At 41.5% G+C, this 14,695-nt stretch overlaps 1 protein-coding gene and 1 long non-coding RNA gene across 3 annotated transcripts in view; one reads left to right on the forward strand and one right to left on the reverse strand.

The window, feature by feature from the left end:
* LOC142046752 (uncharacterized) overlaps nucleotides 1–14,695 on the forward strand; it is a 257,988-nt gene that overhangs the window by 45,082 nt on the left and 198,211 nt on the right. The gene's annotated exons all lie outside the window — the stretch shown is intronic.
* PDE3B (phosphodiesterase 3B) overlaps nucleotides 1–14,695 on the reverse strand; it is a 288,726-nt gene that overhangs the window by 24,478 nt on the left and 249,553 nt on the right. The window contains exon 11 of one of the 2 annotated variants that reach the window (XM_075065145.1): nucleotides 7,166–7,279. The exons of the other annotated variant lie outside the window; for it this stretch is intronic. Coding sequence (XP_074921246.1) covers nucleotides 7,166–7,279 — 114 coding nt within the window. The remainder of the gene's footprint in view (nucleotides 1–7,165; nucleotides 7,280–14,695) is intronic. 2 annotated transcript variants of the gene reach the window in all.

Below are 14,695 nucleotides of genomic sequence, written 5' to 3' on the forward strand. Positions count from 1 at the left end.
TAAATATATTAGAAAGTGTTTTTAATTTATAAAGGTGGGTGTTCGTACTCAGAGGTTTGCTATGTGAAAGGGGTCACCAGTATAAAAGTTTGAGCACCTCTGCCCTAAAGCGTTTCAATCACTGAAGGATGGACATCTAAATCACGTTGTGCTTAAATTCTCAGATCCATTCCTTGCATTTGTAGTAACCTGTGATGCTTCTGAGATTGCGGTCAGATTTGCACTTTAATAAATTGATGAGCTTGGTAGGCCCAGACCAGTGGTTTTTGGAGGTTGCAAATTAAACAAGAGAAAAACCTAGTATTCCACTACAGAACTGGAGTTTTGGGTTACTGTGTCAGAACTGGAGTGTCAAGGGCTATCATCTCTATTTATGAGGTATGCAATGCATGGTGTACACAGACCACAGTGCCTATAGTGACTCCTTACAAAGAACAAAATGTTTGTGGAGAAGGATTTACAAACTGTCAGAATACACATTCACAGTTCACTATAAACCTGGAAAGCAAAATGTGGTTACGTATGCTCTCAGCTGGGTGAGAACGGTGAAAATAGACTCAACCTGATCTTGTGAGGACATCTTGCAAGAACAGTCTAAGGACCCTGAGTTATGTTCAGTGCACCAATAAATCTACCAAAGTAGACAGACTGGGGAAGCTCAGTGCAGTTCAGGAATGATTATCCATTGATTTGGCTACTAATATGCTGGTGTATGAAGATAACAGGATTGTTTTGTCAGCAAGTTTTCAGAGATCAGTACTGGAGTGCCTTCATGACAACAAAGCAATAGGCCACCTGGTGTATGAAAAGACATTGAGCTGGGTATCCAATAGATTTTTTTTTAGCTAGGCATGGCTGCAGATGTTAAGGATGGGGTACTTACTTGTCTTATCTGGAAAGGAAGGAAAGCATCAGAAAGGAGATGCATTCTTTTAGAAGAAATGTTCGAACCTAGTAAGCCCTGGGAGTTCAGACAGATTGACTTCAAGGCCCACTATGAGAAACGCCAGTTGAAAATCAGTATGTGCTGGTAGTGTAAGACACCTTCGCAAAGTATGGAGTGGCACAGCCACTGAAGGATAAGAGGACTCAGACAGTTACAGCTGTAATATGATTAAACATGCAATGTCACAGTTTGGCCTAACCAAGCGGCATCTGCAGGGATCAAAGTGAGTAATCTGAATCCTAGTTATTACACAGGGTTTGCAAACAACTCCAGATAACCAAGGCGAGTACCAGTGTCACCCACCCTCCGAATAATGTGGGAGTGGAGAGAGTAAACTGCACCATTGGTTTCATGCTTAGCATCTTAGTCAGTGAAGATCAATGAGACTGGGATACAAACATACTTTTTGTCATTTTTGCATATACCACCAGCTGGCATTAAACTATCCACTACTCTCCTTGTGAGATTATTTTTGGACTCTGCAAACCCATCCTTCCCTGTGACTTGAAGAACTAGCACGGCTTCCTGCACCTACACATGGTGGAGTCTTGTATCAGTGATCTGAGGACAGCATTCCAGAAGGTGGAAGAATAGATGTGTCTGGCATGCTTGCTTTTGGATCAAGATGCCAGAAAAAAGGAAAATTACATGCCCATCCAGGAAGAAGAGAAGGTATGGCTATCCAACTGGAAAAACATCCCAAACTTACCCTTTTTGGAGGGAATTTTACATGGTAATTACAAAACTAAACAACCTATTCTTGCTCATTTGTAGTGCATTGAGAACTGGTGCACAGATTCATTGAAAGAAAGTGGAGGGCAAACACAGGGCAACAACCATCCCAGAGGAGGATTTGGTGGTACCCTAGCAGTTTCTTGTGGCTTGTAACTGGAGACATGTTATGGAGAAAGACTATCCAGAGTGTCCTCAGGCCCTCAACACACTGCAGTCTTCAACAGAAAATATGTCCACAATGGATAGGCCTAATTTAGATGCATTCATTGATAAACAATATCCAGCTACAAGTGGTGTCTCCGTGACTGAATAGAAGACTTGAGCAGGCAGACCACCTGGATTCCTTTGGTGTTACCATTTTAAATTCTTCTTCAACTAGATGGGGAAAGTTGTAGTACAAGCAGATTAGTGCAGACAGCACCTCCACTAGTAGATGGTTCTCTATCTTTATCTTGGGGGAGGAGGAAGGGTCGAGCAGAAGTTCCGTCCTGCCTGTGTGTGCTGGAATTGGTACTTGCACTGTTTTGCTAAATGCCTGTGACCCTAAAAGCAAGTATCTCAGCACTATTTCCACTGTACAGCCATGGCTGAAACATTAACAACCACTTATAAAGTTCAGTTCAGTCATTTTAGTTAGATTGAATTTCTTGCACTTTTATTACATGTGGAATGCTATCTCTTGAAGTAGAAACTTGGAAGTGTGGCACTCAAACAGAGAGTGAGGCTTGTCAAACAAGGGTGGGAAAAGCATTTTACTAAGACAACCTTCTGTTGAAACATATGCTCTTCAGACCCACAGGATTATGCAAGACTTGGAGAACCACTGTTTCACGATCAGTTATCAGAAACGTTGCACCATCCAACTGCAACAATTCATTTGTCTGGGACCTCTGTTTTGACAAAGAACTGTTTTTGATCTGTTGCTCAAAGAAAGATTCCAGAAGATGCAGAATTTAATTGAGAACTTGCTGAGCATCCAACTCTTGTCCCAATGGTGATTCAAATTAGTACACGATAAAAGCCACTTTCACACACAGAAAATGACAACATAACCCAGGTGGCAAGGTGGCCACAGCATAAAGGCCTAAAATAATGAAATAAGAGATTGTGATCTGCTACTCCTGGAATATCAGGATCTGTCAAGGTCACATGTATCCAAGGTAAAAACAATGATGCTCACTTGGCTAAGCAGATGCAGGAGAACTAAAAATAAAATGATTTTCATTGAGTTACCAAAGATGTGGTTAATAAAGCTGGGCTGGAAACTGTTTTCCTGTCTCTAGAATATTTTTGAGAGTTCAAAAACTTTCTGTGCCTAATTGAGACAAAAAGTTAAAATCTTGAACATTTTAAATTTTAAAAAGGGAAAAGCTTTTCAGTTTGGATCAATTGAAACATCTTCTTTTGATAATTTACAAATGTTTTGTTTTCTTGATAGCTTAATTTTTTATATGAAAAGTCATTTCAAACTTGAAAACCAGGATTTTTTTTGTTTTGACATTTTGACAATTATGAACAAAATTCAAGTTGGGAGATTTGTTGAAGCTGACACTGATTCACGAACAGTTTTCAGTTTACATGAATTAGATTTTTCAATGAAAAATGATTCAAAAATTCCTGACCAGCTCTAGTGGTTACTCCCTTCCGAGAACATCTTCATTAACTGATTCAAGAAAAAAGTTATCAAAGTTTTGCTCCTGGCACTAGCACACCAATGCTTGGAGAGCAGATACACTGATAGTCCTCTGACTGATCTGGCATATGCCCTTCCTCTTTAAATCTGATTGCCATGGTAGCCATGAAGATGAGAGTATCAAGCAACAGTAATACTGATTATCTTATATTGATCTACATACCTACAGTTCCACAGACTTCTTCAGATGTTCATTTGCCAGACTTCTGGGATGTTATTTACCAGGGCATCTTTAATCATCCAGAATTCAATGGTGGTAGTACCAGCCCAGCGTAGACCCTATGTATGTATTCTGCTTACTAGCCCACGCTGAAGTCCATGCTGCGCTGTGTTTTTCAATGCTTTGTTACCTGTACCAGCTGGATTCAAGATGGCTCTGGTAGGCTAGCCCATGTACAGATTTTTCTATGTAGGCATACCCACTAACTTAACACCTCAAAACCTGTTTTGTTGTGAGGGGGAGCTTGCCAGCATGGTGAACAAGTGCAGGTCTTGCCCAAACTCCACAGATCCCAAGTATCTACAAGGAGGCTATTTCCCCCACTGGCACTGAGTCACCCAGCATGTGTCCCCCCGCTCCCTCTTTCCCCACACCCCACCCTACTCCCTTGCTGCCATGGGCAGTCCTGGGACTTTTTTCCCTCTTAAAACATGAATCACCACAGGTCAAGGGGAGGGGGTATTACTTTTCCTTCCTAAACTCAACAAGCGCAAAAAGAGAACAATATGCAACTTCCACATTCTCCCCTCCCCCAGCCTGTCCACTCTTCCCTAGCCTTCCCAAACGCATGGAGAGGCCTCTATGGGAAGTGTGAGATACTGCAGAGGAGGATTCCATCCCCCCTTTCAACCAGAAGTGGGAAATCTGTAGGATATGGAACTCTCCACACCATTTTTTCCTGTCTTAAGTTGCTATCTTTTCACATAGGATGCTATGAGATGTCTTTTCAACATCTCATAATAAAAAGGTGGCTCTTACTGCTTTAATATCTTTATTACACATCTGACCATTAATAGGAAAGTCTTGAAGTGTGATTAGTTTATTTTTAATCCTTTCAAATAATGATAATAATACTTTTCAAATTTGAGGTGCTCAAGGGCAGTAAAACAATAATTTTATCCTTTTTACTTTGGGGGAGGGAAGATATTTTTGCCATTTTCTATCTTTCTCCAGAAAGTCCTGGCTACAATTCCATGACACAGGAGCCAGATGTTTGCCAGGAAGTGGGGGTTGGCAGTTTCAAAGGGAGTTAGATTAGATCATCACAAGGCCCCTTCTGGCCTTCATGTTTCTGGATGAAATTCTGGTCCTGTTGAAGTCAATGGCAAAACACCTACTGACTTCAAACAGGCCAGGATACTACTCTGAACATCTAGGTGTGATTAATCTGTGAACAAAAGTATTGCCAAGCTTAAAATGAACAAAGGTATTGCCAATATTAGGCCTCTGCTTTGCAAAGGTAAAAAGGGCAAGCTTTGCAGAAGTAAGCTAAGACTTGTAGTCAAAATGGCTGCAACCAGATAACACAGTATGCTGACCCCTATAGAGCGAGATAAGTTGGGCCCCTGGGCACAGCTTGTCTAACTCACATTTAAAACAAATGGCTACAAGGAAATAAGTAAGCATAAATTATATGGCAAAGTGACACAAGGAGATAAGTAATCATAAATTATACAGCCAAAGCGACAACGCTAACCACAGTAAAGATTTGGCTGACTCTAATTGGTTAGTCTGTTTTAAGACATAGCCAACAGATCAGATAAAAAGTATGAAGGCATGGGACTATGTGTGTGTTTTGGTCATAAAGGAAACCTGACCCACATCCTCCGAAGGGACATGCACTTCTTGACTGTCTGTACCTGGCCCATGCAGAAAATGGCTGACTGAACGGTAACATATTTTCAGACGAATGCAGGGTACATTTATGGAGTAAAGAAGTCTGGCTGCATGCAGTATAAGTTTATAGAGTAAAGAAGTCTGGTTGCTCGAGCTGAACTCGTCTCAAGTCTGTCTCGATACTATAGTGTTAAGAATAGTAGTAAGTAGCTGCTCAATAATGACTTTACATGTACTTGTGCTTGTCTTCAGTATAACTTGCCATTTATATGAATCCTTATTCAGTGCTAGTCTTTATTCTTGCTTTTCTTATTTTGTCTGTGTTGCCTTTATAGTTGAAAGTCATTAAAAACCTTTTTTGAGGAATAATCAGTAGTTTTAATTTTTCTTATACAGGTACTATTCAACTTCATTACATCTGTGTTGGGTGGTGGGAAGTAGCGATCACCCAGGGCCCAGTTAGGGTCCTGATGCATGCCTCCTTCTTCCTTCATCTCCGCACTAGATATGAGTGCAACTATAAAAATCTGTGGGCAATATCCTTGTCTCAAGTTCCACAAAAGCAACTTTATATTTCAGCAGTTTGTAAAACACACATATTTGACACCTTACCAAACACAGTCTATGGATTTAGATACTTAGAAGCAACGTTGCAGTATATTTAAATATTAGATATCTCTATACGTTTATTCCATTCAGTATACATTACATTCAAAAAAAATCACCAGTATCCCATTTCTATAGACATTTACACTGGTTGACTTATGTAGACAGTATTGCAATGGCATATTCAAGAAGGTTTTCAAAGATCTGCTGGATCTGATAAATATTCAATGTTTGAATGTGATCACACAGTCCTAAGAGAATATAATGGTATTTTTATTAATCTGACTTTTTCACACACTTGTTTATAACTTGGATACTATAAACCTATGATTACAGATGTGTTTTACTCCACTGTACTTGCAGGACGGATGGTCCAAAGGTTAGGGCCCTTGATTAGGAAATGGGAAAACTAGGTTCAATTCTCTGTTCTGCCTATGTGATTCTAGGTAAGTCACTTAGCATCTCTAATGGGAATAACAGTGCTTCTCTACCTTATAGAGATGTTGTAAGGGAAAAATACATTACAAGATTGTAAAGACCCTTGAGATCTCTTATGAAGAACCAGCCATTATTATTTTCATTATGATGATGTAGGACTTCTCCAGGAGTGTTGCCACTGAGGTTTTTTCCCTTAACACGTACAATAAAAAATTGGCTTCAAAATGTAACACATGGTACAAAGGATTATTTGGACTTGCCAAACATATTTAGAAAAACAAAGGTACTTCAAATTCTGGATTTACCATCCCTGATTCTTCCCTTTAAGAATGCTATTTTTGTTGTTCTGTGAAACTGCTTAGCATAACAACAACAAATCTTATTCAACTGAGCTTCATTGAAAAGATAAATATCTGTATATACGAAGTAAAACAAGACCCTCAGTTGTTCAGGACAATCTCATTTTTACATTGGAACCATTAAGCAGAGCTACATTTATGTTAAATAGTTTAATCTTAGGTCTTTTTAGTTTGAGATGTTTAATTTACTAATTAAATAAAGAAATATTAGCCTAATGTATTTCAGTTACTAGAAACATGCTGACTGCAGCAGAGGATATAGGTCTCATTCAAAAAAAGAAACTTATCTCAGTGAAACAGTATTCTTGGCTCAAGAGCCAAGCATATCAGCAACTATTCAATCAATTAATTATCGTACAATCAGGTACATACTGCTTGCAGATGGCATATATTGCTACTGTCTTATCTTTCAACTTTAAAATATTTAAGAACTATGATTTTTTTTTTCAGATTTCTGTTCAATTTATCCATGGTAATTATTCTAGTTTGATTAAAATATTCTGAAAAATTTACTGAAGATATAAAAATAAAAAAATAATATTGATACATACCCATGTCACTTTCCATTATATGATCACTGTGAATTTGCTGAAACCCAGGAATGGGCCGTGTTGTGAGATACCATACTGCATGAAGAACATCTGTGGCATGTACACGATTGTGATCTAAAAATCAACAAAGTATTCAGGAACTACAAGTTCTTTCTACTGTTTTCTCTAAGTATTATGGGAGGAGCTGAACTCTCATATTTAGGTTGCCTAATAGTTTCCATTATAAAAGATTCCTGTGACATTTTTTTTTTTTGTTGAGAAACTAACATCTCCATTGTTTGTAGCAGGCCTTTGAAATTTGGTAAGGACAAAGCTCTACAGACATTCCTTTCGCTTCTTCCATTAACTTCCATTCAGATCTGGCTGAGTTATAAACTGTAAAATTGTCATTTCCCTTCTCTTACTTGCATTCCTGAGGACAATTTTGGCAGCATGTCAAAATAATAATTGAACATTAATATTCTAAGGATCCAGGCCCATATAAAGGAAAATAAGACGCCATGCTTCACATTTACAATTTTTATATTTTTTAAAACTACCCTTTGAATTTAAAAATAAATTAATCCATGAACATCACAATATTAAATAAAATTAATCAGAACAATGATTTATATTTGAACAATTTTAAAGCTATGGACAAATATTACCAAAAGCAGGAAATATAAAAAGGATGAAAAATAGAAACAGTGGAATTGTCATACCAACAGTAGACTAATGGTCCACTTAGCCAAGTACTCTGTCTGATACACACAAATGCAAGAAGCCCCAAAATGGGAAATTATTAAACTATTAAACTAACTCACAGGGAAAGTTTCTTTCTAATTTTTTTAGATAGAGTTGGTTTATGCCCTGCAGCTTGAGCGTTTATATCTCTTCCGAACTTTTTCTAAGTCTATCAAATATAATAGTTAATGTTCTCACAATCTCTATCTCCTTGATTTGCATCCTTCTAAGTTCTTGGTCTAAAATGTTGTTATTATTGTTATTACTACTATTATTATTACTACTATAGCACTTAAGAGTCCTAGTCATGGACCAAGACTCCATTGTGTAATCTTGTGGCAATGAGTTCCACAGGCTAATTGTGCTTATTATAAACTTTTATCCATTTCAAACATGTTGCCTTTGTCATTATTTTGTTTAGCACTTACCTAACTGCTTTTGGTTTGTATTTTATTTTCTGTAAAGGATCAAAGATGTTATAGAACATGTAATAAACTATTTTGAAACCAATAAGAATTCCAGCCTCTGATTTATTTTGACACTGTCAAAATAAAAATCTAGTCAGTTGTAAAAACAAACAAACAGAACAAAAACCAACTCTCCCCCCAAACTGGTTACCTACTTGCCTTAACTGTAGATGTGTGTACCTCGTGTACAATTGTTGGAGATTTTTCCCTCAACAGTACCCACCACTCAGCATGATTGTCCTCTGATGTCTCGCGTCACTGCACATGGGTAATAAAGGGCCACGCTGGCCTCAACCCTCTTTAGTTCCTTCCTAGCAGAAAGACTCCAATAGAGAGGGGAAGAAAAGCGGGTTGTGGAATGGACATGTGTAGCACATCTCGAAGAATAAAAGTTATGGAAAGGTAGGTAACTGTTTTTTCTTCAAGTGATTGCTTATGTCCATTCCATTGTAGGAGACTCACATGCAGTTCGAGATAGAGGTGGGTTTAGACTCTACTTGAATAGGGATTGTAGGACTACCTATCAAAATCAGACATCATCTCTAGACAGATGAGCAATGGCATAGCAGGAGGTAAACGTGTGGATTGAAAACCAGGTTGCCATCTTACAAATGCCCAGGATGGACACACAAGCTAGAAAGGCCACAGAAACTACACGTGATCTAATCGAGGGAGCCACCACTTCAGTTGGAGGTTCCAGATCAGCCAAACAGTAGCATAAATAAATATAGACAGAAATCCAGGAGGATATTCTCTGAGTGGCCCTTTACTCTGTCTGAAATCATGACAAATAGCAGTGAGGATGACCTGAAAGGCCTAGTCCAATCCAGATTAAAAAAAACAAAGATCTTCCAACATCTAGAGAATGGATTCGCTCTTCCCACCTACTTGAATGAGGCTTTGGAAAGAAAGTTGGTATGTAAATGTTTTGATTAATGTGAAATTCAGAAACTACCTTAGTCAGGAACTTTGGATGAGGTTGAAGGAAAACCTTGTCCTTGAATAATGTTGTATAAGGAGGATCCAACACTAAGGCTTACAATTCTCTTACTCTCCTGGCTGAGATAATAGCGACCAAGAATATCACTTTCATAGATAGGTGTAAGAGGGAACAAGTTGCTAGTGGCTCAAAGGGGGGAACTATCAACTCCGTTTGAACTAAATTCAAGTTCCATTGTGGAATCAGGCTGTTGATCTGTGGGTATAATCTGTCCAAACCTTTTAGAAATCTGATGGATTTAGGGGTTTGATCAGTTATAACACTGGATAATGGAAAGCTAAGATAGCTGCCAGGTGGACTCTGATGGAACTATAGGCTAGTCCTTGTTTCAGGAGCAGGAGATAGTCCAGGATATGGGGAATTGAAGCTTGGGCTCTGTGGACACTTATTTGCATAGACCAAATGGAGAATGTCTTCCATTTAGCAAGTTAAGTAGACCAAGTTGAAGGCTTCCTACTGTTTAGGAGAATTTCCTGTACTCCTTTAGTGTAATCTCATTCTGAGGATGTCAACCATGAAGCATTCACTCTGTTAGGTGGAGGGCCAGTAAGTTGGGATGGAGGAGGCGGCCCTTGTTCTGAGAGATCATGTCCGCATCTCTCAGAAGCGACAGAGGAGAGCTGACCAATAGAGTTGAAAACCAATGTTGATGAGGCCACGCTGGGGCTATTAGTATAATATAAGCAGAGTCTTGCTTGAGTTTGGACAAGACCTTGGCAAGAGCAGACCTGGACAAAAGGCATACAGCATGCCTTTTTTAAACAGGTCAAAAGGAAAGCATCTGTCAGAGACCACAGGCCATGACCCACCTGGGAACAAAAAAGATGATTTTTTCCTTTTTGTTACAAACAGGTCCACTTGGAGAGTTCCCTGCACTGGAAAATGGTCTTAGACACATCTGGACAAAGGGTCCACTTGTGGTGACCTGCAAACGATGTGGTCAGGTGGTCTGCCAGAGTGTTCTGGACCTCTGGAAGGTAAGCCACTTTCAGGATGATGGATACAAACTGGCCAGCAACAAGTTTATGCTTGAAATTAGACAAAAGTTTCTAATCATTAGAGGAGTAAAGTTCTCGAACAGCCTTCCAAGGAGAGCAATGGGGGCAAAAAAACCTAACTGGCTTTAAGACTGACCTTGATAAGTTTATGGAACAGATGATACGAGGAGACTGTCTACAATGGCATGTAGCCAATCTGCAACTGATAGCAGCAAATATCTGGTGATGGAATAGCAGCAAATGGCTGGGGATGGGACACCAGATGGAGAGGGCTACAGAGAATAATACAGAGAATAATACAGAGATACTACAGAGAATTTTTTTCCCAGCTGTCTGGCTGGTGGGTCTTGCCAACATGCACCCATCAGAAAGTCATTTTTCTGCAAGGAAGCAAAGAAACCTGTAGGGGACATGAATTCTATGCACACGCAGTGGCACACAATTCCCCCAGGAGTATTGTCATGATTTGAAGACTTCAGTAACTCAGCTAGAGGTTATTACAGGAGTGGGTGGCTGAGGTTCTGTGGCCTGCAATGTGCAGGAGGTCGAAGTTGACCACGATGGTCCTTTCTGACCTTAAAGTCTGAGTCTCTGACCTGGCTATGCAGAAGTTCCAAAACAAGATCGCCTCTAGGCATTACTTCATCAGCTGGGCTCCCCACTGTTTGTTTACATAAAATATGGCTGCTGTGTTATCTGCAAGCACTAACAAATTCCACTCTGTGATATGTAGGAGGAATGTCATGCAAGCTGAACAGATGGCCTACAGCTTCCTAATATTTATATGGAGATCTAGATCTTGTGAAGACCAAAGCCCCTGAGTCTGAAGGGGGCCTAAGTGAGCCCCTGGATCCAATGCATTTGTGACTAAGGTGAATGTCTGTTAAGGAGGAGCCAGGGCCGGCTCTAGCAATTTCGCCACCCCAAGCACGGCGGCACGCCGCGGGGGGCACTCTGCCGCTCGCCAGTCCCGCGGCTCCAGTGGACCTCCCTCAGGCTTCCCTGCGGGAGGTCCACCTGAGCCGCCTGCCGCCCTCCCAGGAACTGGCAGAGCGCGCCCTGCGGCATGCCGCCCCAAGCACGCACTTGGCGTGCTGGTGCCTGGAGCCGGCCCGGGGAAGAGCAAATGGGCCTCCTCCACAAACATTTGATAAGTATAGCCACTGGTCTGGGGAGGACAAGATTTGATCAAGCACCTGAACCATGCTGTCCATATGATGGTATGCTGGAGAATACAATGAGGTGAGCAAACTCTGTAGCTCTCTGAAGCGCACTCAGGGATGTTGGATCATGTAAGTGCACACCACCATATGCCCTAGATGTCTGAGCCAATACTGAATTGTAGTCAAAGCATGTGTCTTTAGATCTAGTGCAATGAGCTACATTACTTGCAAACTCTGCAATGGCAGGAACACCCTGGCCTGTAGAGAGTAGAGTCCAGGACTGCTGCAATGAATTCTATTTTTTGAACTGGAGTCAGGATAGATTTCTCTGTATTGATTAAAGCCCTTGTATTTGAAAAATTGACTGGATAGCAGCTATTCTGGAGAGTACTTGATACCTGGATAGGCCTCTCACTGGCCAGTCATCTAGGTAAGGAAACACATGGATTACCGACATTCCCAGGAATGCTGCTACTATTGACATGCATTTTGTGAACATGCGAGGTGTTGCTGACAGACCAAAAGGCAGAATTGGTAGTGGGAACATAACTCTGAGGAATTTTCTGTGTCTTTGATTAATTGACATATGAAAGTAAACGTCCCTTAAACTGAGAGCACCGTACCAGTGCCTGTCTCTGAGGAGGGGATAACAGAAGCCAGAGTAGCCATCCAGAATTTCGTTTTCTTCAGAAACTTAATAAATTGCCTTAGAGCTAAATTAGGCCTGAACCTCTCCCCCCTTTGACCCTGGGATTAGAAAGTATTGGGAATAGAATCTCATTCCTTGGGAAGGTATGAGAACATCCTCTATGGTTCCCATGAGGAGTACAGACTGGACCTTCCGTAGCAGCAGGTTCTCATGAAAGTGGTTCCTGAAGAGGGACTGGGAATGGGGATAGAAATAAATTAAAGGGTGTATATCAGTTCCACCATGCTTAGGACCTACTGATTCGTGGTAATAAAGGACCAAGCACTTAAGAAATGAGATAAGCAGTTGGCAAAAATAGGGTAAGGGAAAGATGGTACTCTGGAAAGTGGTAGGCTGCTGTCAACCAACAGGTCAAAATGTTTGCTTTGAAGATATGATTTGCCTAGAAACAGCAGCTGTAGAGGAGGAGGGAGGTGGAGGATGTCTCTTATAACTTCTATCCGTCTTTCTTGACAGGTCCTGTCTCTGAGCTATGAGAGGGTGAAAGCACTTGGACTGCTGTGGATAGAATGGTTCTCTCGTCATTGTTGGTGTATAAATTCCCAGTGACTTAAGGGTCACCCTTGAATACTTAAGGCTATGAAGTCTCTTGTCCATCTTTTCAGAGAAGAACAAGGGACCTTAGAATGGGATGTCTTGTACAGTATACTTCACCCCTGGCGCCAAGACTTGGTGACTGCAGCCAAGAGAAGCCATAGCTCAAACCACAGAGTCCACAACATCTGGGCTCGCTTGTAAAGCTGGCCTGAGAACTAATTTGCCCTCATCTACCAGAGGAGAGAACTCCTGCTTAGCATCATCCAGAAGTTTGTCTTTAAACTTCAGGATGTTATCCCACAAGCTAAAATCATATGAACCCAGAAGAGCCTGCTGGTTCACAATTCTCAGTTGTAAACCTGCTGTGGAATAAATCTTCCTAAGAGATTCAGCTTCCTTGTTTCTTTGCCTTTCAGGGTTGAGGCCCAATGTCCCTGTCTCTCCTTCATGTTTGCAGCAAACATTGCCAGGGAACCAGGATGTAGGTGGTTGTAAAAATTTTCATATCCCTGGAAAGGGACATATCTCCTGTCCATCCTTTTAGCAGTGGGAAGAAGGGAGGATGAAGTCCTGCCATAAACGCTTAATGGGCTGTAGGATAGCTTTATTAATAGGGAGAACTACCCTAGAGGGACCTGTAGAGGTTAAAATGTCCACCAATCTGTGAGACTTTTTTTGCACCTCCTTCAGACGCATCCGCCCTTTTTTAGCAAGTCTTGATGGGCCTTGAAGTCATCTGACAGGGGCGAGGCAGACTCTGCAACTGGCACCACATCCAGAAACAAAGATGAAGAGGCTAATGGCTGTTGAGGAGGTCCTCAGTCCAACTTCTCCACAGAAGAGTCCCGAGTAAGCAACTTCCCTGGCATAGTACCAGTCTCGGTACCAGAAGAATGGGAGTGGTGACCCTGGTGCATATGTTCCAAGTGCTTACTTGATGTGGGAGAGTGGGAAGGGAGCAGGGATGTCATAGAGCATGGTGGGAAGCTCCAAGAGCTCCAAAAGGCCACTGATACTGAAGCAGGACTTACCTATATGCCGGCCATTGCTCTTTAGGTTGAGTTCTGAACCATGGAGGGTAGGCACCTCACTAGGGCTGCTGGGGTTGCTCAGGTCTGGAAGCATAGGAGCAGACCTCAGCATCATGAGGAAGAAAAGTCCACTTCCTCTGGCCATGGGGGAGCTGCTTCCCTTGGTAATGGGGAGACCAGTTGCAAGGCTGGTGATGGAGGCACCAGCAAGATCATTGCAGGATTCCTGTTCTATGGAAGCCACTTGAGATGCACCTACAGCAGCAGCCACCAGTGCCAAATGGTGCACTAGGGCTGGAACTGGCACTGAAGGATCTAACACATCCAATCTTAGTACTGGGCAGGAGTCTTGCACTGTGGGTGAAACTGGTATCGAGAAGTTCAGTAGTTCCTACGTTGCCTCAAATGTCTCGGATGCACAAGGCAGTGCCAAAGGCTCCTGACACTGAAGTACTCTAGCTGTGCTGGTCTTGGAATCAGTCTCAATGGGCCCTTCCTGGGCTCCAGAGTCAACAATCACTCTTTTCACACAGGGGGTGCTCTATCTGGGGGTGTCTCTTATTTGAGTGCCCATCAGTGTCCTTACCTCCACTTGGTGCCTGGCCTGAAGATTTTGAAGGCCCCAGTACTGAGTCCTTCAAGGACTTACTAAGTCTTTTCTTTGGTACCAGTGAGGAATGTCTGCCTATAGATTCAGATCAAATGAGCAGAGTACTTCTGGTAGATTCGGACATGCTCGGTACTCATTCTCAGCAGGAAGGTTCCAATGGAGGATGAAGTGCAGACTCCATGGGTAAGTACATAAACCTAGCAGCCATGTCCTTTATCAAATGAGATTTGAACTCTCTACAAATGTGACATTTGTAACCAACATACACTTACCCCAGCCATTTAAGGCACTT

Source organism: Chelonoidis abingdonii, chromosome 4 (genome assembly GCF_003597395.2).
Source record: "Chelonoidis abingdonii isolate Lonesome George chromosome 4, CheloAbing_2.0, whole genome shotgun sequence".
Classification (NCBI taxonomy): domain Eukaryota; kingdom Metazoa; phylum Chordata; order Testudines; family Testudinidae; genus Chelonoidis; species Chelonoidis abingdonii.